Source organism: Sebastes umbrosus, chromosome 2 (genome assembly GCF_015220745.1).
Source record: "Sebastes umbrosus isolate fSebUmb1 chromosome 2, fSebUmb1.pri, whole genome shotgun sequence".
NCBI classification, from domain to species: domain Eukaryota; kingdom Metazoa; phylum Chordata; class Actinopteri; order Perciformes; family Sebastidae; genus Sebastes; species Sebastes umbrosus.
Window position 1 is genome coordinate 3,531,839 of NC_051270.1, and position 12,673 is coordinate 3,544,511.

Genomic DNA, 12,673 nt, shown 5'->3' on the forward strand with positions numbered 1-12,673 from the left:
ATGAAGTGATCAAACTGTCTTTATTCCTTTGCCATGTTATCTAAAGCACTTAAATGATTTGTTGTACGACCTCATAATTCCCTCAGTCAAGCTGCGAGACCAAAAGCAGTGTAACGCCAAAACATCAGATATATACTGTGTTGTACAGCCATCAGTAGACGGGGGAAACACTGAAGAATGCATGTCACCCACCGCGTGGCGTTTCACATCGGAGCTAATAAAACATCGGAGATTTGCGTTTATACACATGCAAATAAAACCAGGTGAGTGGTAGCAAACATAACCACCTAATCAACATATACACGTGCTTTATACTCTAACGATCTTCAACAAGGAGTTAAAAAGACACTTGAATAATAAGTAAGAAAATAATAGTCGCACACAATCTACATACACTCAATATACGATATTGCACTTAGAACACAGTATATACAACACATTTTACAATGCAGCACATCGGTATGATAACCCAACACAAAGATAACATGAGTAGACCCATCAGTCAAAATCAATGTTTCTCTCACTCTACAGTCAGTTTTGCCTCAATGAGCAAACACGTTCTTCACACGTAACATCGCAATTATTTTACAAAACCTCCGGTACTGGCGTGGTCGAGAATCATAAGAGTGGCGTTGATGAATTATGTGGATATGAATTCTCACAACTGAAGCTCCACCAACAGCAGCAGCTATATCTCTTTCTCTCATCAGTGATATGTGACTACAATCACAACCCGGTACCTTCACACATGTGAATGGTCTTTTAAGGATTTTATGTACGACCTGACATCGCTATTATAAATTAAATACAAGACTTCCACCACTAGATTCTGTGTAAATGAGGGTTTCACCAGCCTAGAAATTTTATTATGTTCATAATGGATGATGGTTCTGCAGCACGTGATTTGTGCCAAAGTTCGGCGCCAATGCAAGAAGCATTCTGTCCTTAAATGCGGTAAAGAAAGGGACGTGGAGGTTGAGAGGAGTGGTGGATGAGTGTGAAGCGCATCTGACTTTTTATGCAGAAGACTGAAGTTTGTGATCGTAACCTCTAACCGTAACCAACCGGTTACCCTTATCCTTACTATGTTCGTCTCAATGGCTAATCCCACCCTGGAACAAAAAAAGAGCCCCCCTCCAGTGTATTTTGGCATTCCTCTGATATTTCATATTTATTTGAATCATTTCCTGACTAAGATGATCAGCCACACTGTTTGCCTTTTTTTTTTTTTTTTGACAAATAACTTAATTTTGTGCTCAAAGTAAAAAAAAAAAAAGAAGTTTGTTGGTAAAATGGGAATATGACGTATGACTTTAAATCGGATCATTTTCATGTCAAAGAAGAACAAGAATTCAGTGTGTGTCTACCAAACGTTTGAACTCATCAGGATGGAAAAGCCTTTGAAGCAGCATCACAAGACTCTAAAACATGTGGGACACTGGAACCTATGCTATAGAAATGATCTTGGGGTTAGCAGCTCTTTAAAGCAAGGCGACATATTGTACCCATTTAATGGGAGGGAAAGCCAGGAATAGATTAAAGGGTAGTTTCGGTTTACTACAATTTGAGTCTTATTATGAGGTGCACTCACTTTCAGTTTTTACCTCCAAATAAAGTGGTTTAGACAGTACGGCCTGTTTACAAACTGTCTGGCTTATCGTATAGCAATAAAGTTGCTGTGTTGCCAGATCTCTACGGAAGCCGTGAAAGGCAAGCGAGAATTTTTATTTTTTTCTGGAGATCCATTTTCTAAGTCTGATCGAAATTAGTTTCTTTCCTGTGTTTATGACTTAAAGAACAGGTGGAATTGTTTTTTTTTTTTTTGCCAGGATAATCTTTCCAAGTTACTTTCTATTAAGGCTGAAGTGTTTGTTGTTGTAATACTTATTTCGACCACCAGGGGGCACCACTACCCCATGTTCAAAGTAGGACTAAGCATTCAGGTTTTCTTCCGAGTGAGATTTAAGGCTAACGTAGCTCCTCTGGGATTGAAGCTGTTATTTTTGTAAAATCAGCCTAAAACATTTTTTTTCTTCTACCTGTTTGCCCTAAGAGGCAATAAAAAGTTACTTAGAAAAATCTGCTTAAAAAAAGATTATTTTTACCTTTTTCACAGACCAAAAAAAGTAACGTCGAAAAATTATCCTGGAAAAACATTTTGTCCCACCTGTTCTTAAGTCATAAACACAGGAGACAAAATAATTTAGATCAGACTTAGAAAAAAAAAAATCGTGCTTGCCTTTCAGGGCTTCCGTAGCTCCCAGCAATTCGGTAAAGAGTAGAAATTATGATCAAAACAATGAAAAATAGACCCAAGTTGTAATAAACTGGAATTTGGCTTTGATATTTTATATGAATAATTTTTTTAAAAAACACTTTTGAACAATTACACAAATAAATAAAGAAAATGTTTACTAGTATGTAAGAGAGTGTAAAAGTATGACTACAATAATTCACGGCTGTTTTTAGCTGCTGTTTTGATAAACCTCATCGATAACTCATATCTAATAAAGGACAATAAGTCTTGTTTACATGAGAGCAGTGGGACGCATTCTACTATAAATTTGGCCGGGCTGCCAAAAAAGGAATATGTAATGAATGAATGTCTGTAAACTAAACCGGAAAGTCCAAAACAAAAACTCCATTTGATCCACATAGTGAACACTCGTCTTCATATTAGGAGGTTGGGTCCAAATCAGAAAATAAAGCCCCGTCGTCCTTCCAGCCTTTTGAGGCTCAGTTCAGGTTCCTCTCAGGAAGGGACATAATTTGGACTGAAGCTTGTCCACTTTAAATATGTGCAGTTCTTCTTGAAGCATCCACTCACAGACGATGTCTTTTCAGTATTTGCTCCGTCGTTTGTCTCATGTACTTTATAGTCCATCTGTTTTATACAAAATAGTGTGGTGTTATAAGTGCTCGCTGCCACTAGGTGGAGTCCGGATCCTGTGAACAGGACCCACAGCATCTCTGCTTGTACATATCCAGGTAGCACAGCTTCAGTCTCTTCACCACACTGCAGTACTGGGTGGTGTCCTTGCATTCACCTGCATGGGTTACAAAATAACTCCATGTAGTCACTAAAGAAAGATACAGGTCCCTATAGTTTCTCAATAATTCAATAAAAAGAAACAGATGTCTATTTTCTTAGGAGGTTTCTTGGAATGGAGGAAGATTTATGAGTAATTAAGTACATTTACTCAAGTACTGTACTTCATTTGACTTATATATTATACTACAAAAGGAACATATCTATCTGTCTATCTATCTGTCTGTCTGTCTGTCTGTCTGTCTGTCTGTCTGTCTGTCTGTCTATCTATCTATCTATCTATCTATCTGTCTGTCTGTCTGTCTGTCTGTCTGTCTGTCTGTCTGTCTATCTATCTATCTATCTATCTATCTATCTATCTGTCTATCTACAGACTTACTCCCACAGGTGGTGGTGTTGCAGTGCTGCCAGGTGGAGGGCCGTGGAAGCCAGTTGCAGTGCTGGTCGGCCAGAGTCCTGCCGCTCCTGCGGTGAACACAGTCCACCCTGCGGGACTGAAAGCCGCTCCCACAGACCACCGTGCACGCCCGCCACGCACCGGGACGCCACTGGACATCACACAGGTCAGAGGAACAGTTGCGTACTGACGCAGGCCTGAAAGACAGTAGTTTTAGTTTTTACTGCTACGCGTTCATTACAGTGGCACTTTTCCTGGGACCTGTTTCACAAAGCAGGTTCAATGTGTTGTCTGGAGAACTATGCAGGGTCAAACCTGGAACCCCACAAAGAGGTTTAAGCATATTGAACATATTTTTACATGTGCTGTTGCTTATTAAAGGAATCACTCTACATTTTTGGTAAATACCCTTATATTTTTTTCCCATAAATGAGATGAGGAAATCAATATCAATGTCATATCTGTGTGTTAAGCAGAGCTGGAGTCAGGACGTGGTTAGCCTAGCTTAGCATAAAGACTTGAAGCAGGGGGAACCAGCTAGCCTGGCTCTGTCTAAAGATTTCAAAAATGCACCCACCGGTAACACCTCATTTTACAGGTCCGCAAATTTCATGGTAATTAGGTGATAATTAGCAAGTAACCCATTTGAAATTACTGCCAAATTACCCCAATATTTACCTCAAAATTGATAAAAAATTACTTTATTATAAACATTATTTAATAATTATATTCCGCTGTAGCTGGTAATTTATTTAATACATTTCCAGGAAAAGAATACAAAGTTAATTGATATGCTTTATTTCCATGTCTGTTGATAAATAGATAATAATTAGCAAATAACTTATTTGAAATTTCTTAAAAAAAACTCCCTGAATCATGACATCAGCTACCAGGTTACATTTGTGTAGACGATGAAGAGCAGCCGCTTCTCAAGCCTAAAGGCCCTATTTTAACCATTATATGCTATTTTAGCATATAATTATAATATAATATTTTTAATAAATCAATTTCCAATAGATTTTGAGGTAAATATTGGGGTAATTTCAAATAGTTTACTTGCTAATTATCACCTAATTACCATGAAATTTGCGGACCTGTAAAATGAAGTGTCACCTTGGATTGCATTAGCCTTTCCAGGTGTACCTACAGTGATAGAAGTGGCCAATTAAGACGTGTGTATAGTAATACTACTACTAGTTTAGTGAGAATAGTAATACTGGTAATTGTCATTGTGTTTGTGTTTGTATACCTGTCCCTGAGATCACAGTCTGAGTACGAGGAGCCGTTGGTATGTTGGCAGCTGACAGATCTCTTCTGTACGGTGGTGGTGGGGCCTAAACACCTCCCTGAACACTGGAATTGAGTAACATAGATTTTATATTCTTTAACACTACATTTAACACTACACACATGTTTAATTCTGTGTTTCAATGTGTATACCTTTCCCCATGAACTGGTTACCCAGGTTGGGCAGTTGTTGGCGGTGCACTGCTCAGAGTCTGCAGGCTGGCTCGTCCTCTCACAGGCAGCTGCTGTCAGAGTCCTCACAGCACCTCTGGAATCCAGCTGCTGACAGGAGACCTGCCTCCGTTTCCAGCCGCTGCCACATGAGACTGAACACTTTGACCACTCTGATACCAACCACCTGAAATGATGACACGGAGAGATCACACAATCACACAAACATATTTTGTCTGTAGTTATTAATCACACATTTTTTATCTGTTCTAAATGAACCTTAAAGGGAGATTTGTCAAGTATTTAATCCTCTTATCAACAAGGGAGTGGGCAAATATGCTTGTTTTATACAAATGTATGTATATATTTATTATTGGAAATCAATTACCAACACAAAACAATGACAGATATTGTCCAGAAACCCTCACAGGTACTGCATTTAGCATAAAACAATATGCTCCAATCATAACATGGCAAACTGCAGCCCAACAGGCAACAACAGCTGTCAGTGTGTCAGTGTGCTGACTTGACTATGACTTGCCCCAAACTGCATGTGATTATCATAAAGTGGGCATGTCTGTAAAGGGGAGACTCGTGGGTACCCATAGAACCCATTTACATTCACATATCTGGAGGTCAGAGGTCAAGGAACCCCTTTGAAAATGGTCTTTCCAGTTTTTCCTCGCCAAAATTTAGAGCAAGTTTGGAGCGTTATTTAACCTCCTTCTCGACAAGCTAGTCTGACATGGTTGGTACCGATGGATTCATTAGGTTTTTTAGTTTCATATGAAACCAGTATCTTCACTCTACATCCTAAAAAATCTAAAGTTGCATTAAAGCGTTAAAGCAATTAGTGGCGTTAAAACAAATTAGCTTTAACGTATTATTATGGCGGTAACTTTGACAGCCCTTGACCTTCAGTTTTGTGCCTTTTCAGCCAACAACACCACAGTCCTGGCTTGATGTGAGCTAATAGTGGGTCATTTGTGTTGCATTAGCGAGTGAAGCTGGCTCAGTGTGTGGCAGCGGGGGTGGAGGGTGTGGGGGTTGACTGAAGGGCTGTATGATGGGTGAAGGCAGGCTGGCAGAGCTGGAAACAGCAGGGGGGTTCAGGGTGAGGAGATTCTGCTGAGAGTTACACTTCTGTTCTGATCTGGCTGCTCTTCATGAATACGTTAGCAGCCTGCGCTCTCTGTGTGTCTGCTAAAGCAAATATCAATCAGTCAATGTAATGCAGTTCTAATCCGTCAATATGAAAATTGGTTGTCAATTAAGAACCTCCATTCTGGCCTCAGTTACGTTCGGACAGACCTTCAGTTATCAGTTAGTTTGAATTCAGCCAGCAGGAGCAATGTGTGATATCAAGCATGTGGCTCGATATTACTGTACACAGTGCACCTTTAAAGTGCTTAAATTACTTTTGACATAATTGGTAAGGATCAGCCATTATATTGCTATTTTTGTAACTCCAGGCATCGGTTCTATCCATTATGATGACGTTGCACTCAGCAAATGACCAAAGTAATCGCTAAAATCTGGGAACCCAGAGGCGTAGCTAAAAATAGGTCCGATGTAGCAATAAACATGAGCAGTCAGAGGCTGTAAACAACAGCTTTTGCCAGATGAGCTACCACTTTACTTGGAGCTAAGACTGAAAGTGAGTCACTGATAAATCTACAGACCTCTACAGTATGTACAGCAGCTCAAAGTTGACCTTGAGGTTTGTATAAAACATGTATGATTGTCCCGTTTGACCTGTTATTAGTGATGTCGAACGTGTCCAGAGATCTCAGTAATGACCTCGGTAAGTGCAATGTTATCATAACTAAGAGAATCCATGGCCTGAGTTACCTTAATAAAACATGTGATGTTAAATAAATTGTGGTTTTCCTAAATAAATCAAAGCGAAATAGGCAACAAGCCACATATTTTGTGCTTGCATTTCTGATTACATTTGGTCTGAACAGGTGGTATCGTGAGTGATCATATTCATCCTGATGTCTACGTGTGAGTGTACCTGGGAGAGCAGTCCTGTCTGTTGCAGGGGACTGGGGAAGTGATGGGTTTTGGGATGTGCTGACACATGGTAGGCTGAACATCCTTTCCGTCCAGAGTGACACAGTGAATCCTCCGCAGCCAAGTCCCTCTGTTCCCACAGGAAGCGCTGCATGTGGTCCAGTCTCCAAAACGCCAGCCGAACCCTGCGGACCCAAACGTACAACACAATCCATCCACAGGATCAAGGAAACGGCAACAGATAGAAGATTTCAGCACACCGTAGGAAGCAAACAGCTTTAACCACCATCCAAGGCTTTGCTAAACTAAGTGTACATGCACAAATTACCAATTTTTTATTTCAGATTTGAAATATCCATCTTACAGGTAAAAAAAATTGCCTGAGGGAAAGCCGAGACAGCTGGAGGAGGCGCTGTATAATGTATAAAAGAAAAACTAAACACAGTGATGTACTGAGTTACTCAGTACATCACTGTGTTTAGTCCTGTGTTTTGTCCTGGAGAGACAGTCTCTTCACTCAGAGAACCAAGGTTACAACATAGCCGAGCAAGACGTATCAAGACTATCTCGCTACACAATTAAACTGCCAATATCTGCACTAGTATCTACACCGATCAGCCATAACATTAAGACCACTGACAGGCAAAGTGAATAACATTGATTATCTTGTTACAATGGCACCTGGCAGTGGGGGGATATATTAGACAGCAAGTGAACATTTTTAACTTTGTGTTGGAAGCAGAACAAATGGGCCAGCGTAAGGATTTGAGTGACTTTGACAAGGGCCAAATTGTGATGTCTAGACGACTGGGTCAGAGCATCTCCAGAACTGCAGCTCTTGTGGGATGTTCCCGGTCTGCAGTGGTCAGGACCTACCAAAAGTGGTCCAAGGAAGGAAAACCGGTGAACCGGCGAAAGGGTCAGACCCGAGGCTCATCGATGCACGTGGGGAGCGAAGGCTGGCCCGTGTTGTCTGATCCAATAGAAGAGCTACTGGAGCTCAAACTGCTGAAAAAATGAATGCCGGTTCTGATAGAAAGGTGTCAGAACACACAGTGAGGAGCAGTTAGTTGTGTATGGTGCTGCGTAGCTGCAGACCGGTCAGCGTGCCCATGCTGACCCGTGTCCACCGCCAAAAGTGCCTACAACGGGCACGTTGTGAGCATCAGAACTGGACCACGGAGCAATAGAAGAAGGTGGCCCGGTCTGATGAATCACGTTTTCTTTTACATCATGTGGATGGCAACGAGTTGGAGGTGTTGACTCGGCCTTCAAATTCTCCAGATCTCAATCCGATGGAGCATCTGTGGGATGTTCTGGACAAACAAGTCCGATCCACGGAGGCCCCACCTCACAACTTATACAGGACTTAAAGGATCTACTACTGACGGCTTGGTGCCAGATACCACAGCAGACCTTCAGAGGTCTAGTGGAGTCCAGGCCTTGACGGGTCAGGGCTGTTTTGGCGGCAAAAGGGGGACCTACTCAATATTAGTCAGGTGGTCATAATGTTATGGCTGTGCATACACGGACTCCCCCCACACACGTAGATCAACTAAAGCTCACCTTCAGTGTGAACATGTATCCAGGCAGACAGCATTTGTCTGGTACTGTTGATGAGGGTCTGGCATCGGTACCGGCCTGAGAACTTCACCTGGAGCGTGTTGACCTCAAGGACACGACCTCCCACCAACATCCTGTACTGCAGACCCCGACCCGGACCAGGGCCCTGGGTTTGAGTCTGGGCTGGACCTGAAACCTCCTTCAGGGTCTGGTTGTTGTAGTCCCACCGTACCGGCAGTTTGTGGTCAGGAACGACCGGACAACCTGTTGAAAGACAAAAGGCAGACTGAATGTAAATATTTGACCTTTTAATGGACTGATGTCAAGAGGAGCTTTGTTTACAGGCGTCGGGGAGTAACTATCGCATACGTGAAACAAGTTGTACAGAGATTTTTGTGGCTCCAGAGGGAGCTGTGCTAAAGTCTGATGAAATGCCTTAAGTGATATCACTTGAGTACCTATACGCAGAATGTCTCCAGGCTTGATAAAGACACTCGTTCCCCGGTGTGACGCCATCAGGACCCTTCTCCTGTTCAGCTCTTGTGAGACTGGAACGATCCTGCTTCCTCCAGCAGGGTACGGACCTGTATATACACATTCACACCCAACATGTTATTCCAGATGGATTCATCCAACCATGACGATCAAAATGAAGAGTTTTCGATCCTCTGAGCCTGAGTGTTGATATTAGTGGTATATATGAAGAGCAGTTTGGTACGACCCACCGTAGACCTGCAGGACAGTAGAAGCGGTGGACTTCCCTATGGCGTTAATGGCGATGCAGGAGTAGGTGCCTTGGTTGTGTAGAGAAACATTTCTGATCCACAGCGAGCCAGACGGCAGAGAAACAGCTCCGGCATCTAAAGGTCCGTTCTTTCTGTTCCACGTCACTTTGGGCTGAGGAACGCCTGCCAGACAGACAACACAGAGGGACCAATCAAATGCATGAGTCACATATTAAATTACAGGCCCATATTAATATGTAATTATTCAGTATGTACAAGGTATCAATGAAATACTTACTGGATACTGAGACAAGGATGTAAGTACAAGATTTCTGTAGCTATTATAGTTTTCCCTTTAAACCTCCCGGGGTCAACGCTGTCGTATACGACAGAAAAGTAGTTACTCTTTTTAGAATATCTCTGGAACGCTGCGATGTAGAGACTAGCTTTGACTTGCATTGCATTGTGACGTACCGGTGACGGGGCAGTCCAGAGTGAGGTTGGCGCCTTGGCGAGCACTGACTCGTCCCCCAACCGTGGTCCTCAAGCTGTGGCCCAACACCACCCCGAGGTCTGAAACATTCCTCCATGACACCGTGATGGCTGGTGGCTCTGAAGTTTCACAGAGATCAGTCACTAATACAGTAAATCTCTTTTGCAGTGTTATGGTCATGTATTTTAGAAAATGACTGATGCTTGTTACATAATAAAGAACATACCTAGGAACTGTTAGAAATCACTATCCAATACTTTGTTTTACAACCAAATACCTGCAAAATTCCCATCAGCATCAACTGTACTTTGCATTTAAAGGGTCCGTGTAAAGCAAAAATAAATGTGTTCTGAGTTTGTCACAAACCTGCCGCCAGTAGCTGAGATGTCTCGGAGTCTGAGCCGTGTGTGTTGACAGCCGTGCACTTGTACAGGCCTCTGTCAAACGCTCTGGGCTGAAGGATGTGGAGTCCTCCCGAGCTGTCCCAGGAGACCCTGCAGACACACAAGGTCTATGTTTACATCAGACATTTTGAATAATAATAATGTTTATTAACCTGTTGACTTTTTAGCAATGTTGCCATATTCACAGAGCGACTACGTTGGTAAGTAATAATAAAAGCAGTGAAAGTAAGTATAATCATTACTGGATGAAAAGGAGAAACCTCAGACAAGCTGAAGGTTGTTTTAAAAGGTCAACCTCATGTTGCAGAGAGACAGCTTCAGCTGTTGTCGCGCTCGGTTCACTCCACAGCTACGCTGCTTTGTCAATGTAGAATATTGTGTTTTACTCCACAGCCCACAGGTCTTGTAAATGTCAGTCAAGTCTCTGTCTCACCTTGGCTTTGAGTTGTGTCCGTCTGTCTTTCTTCCTCTAAGATTCTCTCTCTTGTGGTCAGATTAAAAGAGAAGTCTGACATTTTGGGAAATGTGTTTGTTTGCTGTCATCACATCAGAAGATCAACATCAATATCATCTCAGTGCATCCGGTACAGAGCACCGAAGAAGGGGAAACTGAGGCCAGCTCCATCAAAAATACATTTAACAACTCCAAAGCTCTTACTTACACGTCGTATCTTATCTTATATATTTAACCCATGTAAAATTGTAGTTTAGTTAGTACTGAGGCTCTTTCTTGATAGGAGAAGATCAGTGGCTGCACACAGCATCTCTAAAGTCCTCTCCTGATATTGATGTTTTCATCAGACTCTGGTTCATATGGCAACCCAAAACCTTTCTCAAAATGTCACAGTGTCCCTCAGGAAAAGCCAAGCAAGTGAAGAAAAAAAGTTACAAACAACTTTCAATAAATCTTGAGGTAAATATTGGGGTAATTTGGCAGTAATTCCAAAGAGCTTTCAAATAGGTTACTCGCTAATCATCACCTAATTACCATGAAATTTGCCGACCTGTAAAATGAAGTGTTACTGAATGGACGGACGCGGACGGATAGATGGACCACCCAAAAACATAATGCCTCTATGGCCATGGTTGTCGCCGGCACGGAGGCATAAAAATGTTTAAAATCCAAATTTTGGACATTCCTCTACTACTATACTACTCTGCTACTCTCTCTAGAAGTCAGTCGTGGGGTGATTGGCAGGGCCTCCAGCAAATTGGTGTTGGCCTCCACATGCAGCTGCCTGCTCCAACATCTGAGAGTATCAGCGAGCGGCGGCTCTCAAAACCTCAATCTGCATATCAAACCTGAGAATTGAGTAAATCATTTCTATTTTATTTTGGTTTTTTGAAGGGTGGGCTATGATTTTTTATTCTACAAGGACATTAACAGTATAAGTTCCTAAAATTGCAAAGTGTGTGGTTTTGCTTCCTTCTCACTTTTTCAAAAGGTCATCAGTATTCATGAGACGAGACCTACTCAATGAGACAGAAACTCAATAGCACAGTTCACTTGTATGCCACTGGAAATGCCAGACGTTGCATTGTATCTGCAGGCTGTTAAAAATATCCATCACAACTCAGAAATATGATGCATCAGCATATCTGGACAAACTGATGACACACGATACTAAAATCTGCTGGCTCTCATGTGCCCCTGGTTTTAAATATTAATAAGTTGCAATGTTGAACACTATATATAAAATATAAAAACCTGATATGTGTACACTTCATGCAGTATAAATGACATTCCCACTTTGCTGTATCATCGCTCAACATGCCTCAAGGAAGCAGAACCAGCAGAGGAACCAAAGAGATGCTCTTCTGTGAAATTGTCTGCTACAGTCAAACAAATAAACTGGTTTGTTACCAGCCACGACAGCAACGCTGGTATTGTTTTCACGTGGTCATGGAGACAAGTGCAGTACTGTTTTGAGTAAGTTTGCCAGGTGTAGCGAAAACACGATTCTTAGTTTCAAGTGATTATACACTAAAGAAAACATACTTATTCATATTATATTCAGTTTCTGCCAGTAGATCCCCCTACATCCTACACACTACACCTTTAAGTCATTGACAGGTAACTCATTCATTGGACAGTTTTGGTGATTCTAAATGGACCCACTTGGGGAAATCCAATTCCAGTGACCGACAGCGAGTCGTGCTTCTCCATTACCAAACCCAATGTGTTTATTTATCTTGTCACAAAGAGATCAAGTAAAAAAAGAGAACATTATTAACTGATACTGCAACTTTGAAGATTCATGAATTCTTCAAGGCTTAAAATGAGCTGCTAGTAACAGGTCCTTAAATGCCAAACCAGCAACAGTGCAGGTTTGTTCACAGTTATCTGGATCATGGACAATCATTTTCAAGTTTCAAGTCATTTTCTAAATCTATGGGTGTAATAAAAAAAATAGATTCAAATTTTTCTGATTGTTATCAGACAAAAAAAAAGTAGTTGTTAATTGTGACAATTTTATTTTAATAAAATTGAAATAAAATCTATATAATGGTGAACCAAATGGAGCAGCTGGATTGAAACAATCAATTCATTTTTTGGAAAATTGTTGA

At 41.5% G+C, this 12,673-nt stretch overlaps 1 protein-coding gene across 1 annotated transcript in view; it reads right to left on the reverse strand.

Annotated features, from left to right (window-relative positions):
• LOC119474728 (ADAMTS-like protein 1) overlaps positions 1 to 12,673 on the reverse strand; it is a 23,920-nt gene continuing 11,247 nt past the window's right edge. Inside the window, exons 7-16 of the mRNA XM_037746925.1 lie at positions 10,068 to 10,195; positions 9,683 to 9,820; positions 9,209 to 9,391; positions 8,942 to 9,067; positions 8,487 to 8,747; positions 6,922 to 7,105; positions 4,887 to 5,091; positions 4,696 to 4,799; positions 3,429 to 3,643; positions 1 to 3,047 (exon numbers count right to left, since the gene is read on the reverse strand). Coding sequence (XP_037602853.1) covers positions 2,929 to 3,047; positions 3,429 to 3,643; positions 4,696 to 4,799; positions 4,887 to 5,091; positions 6,922 to 7,105; positions 8,487 to 8,747; positions 8,942 to 9,067; positions 9,209 to 9,391; positions 9,683 to 9,820; positions 10,068 to 10,195 — 1,663 coding nt within the window. The 3' untranslated portion in view covers positions 1 to 2,928. The remainder of the gene's footprint in view (positions 3,048 to 3,428; positions 3,644 to 4,695; positions 4,800 to 4,886; positions 5,092 to 6,921; positions 7,106 to 8,486; positions 8,748 to 8,941; positions 9,068 to 9,208; positions 9,392 to 9,682; positions 9,821 to 10,067; positions 10,196 to 12,673) is intronic.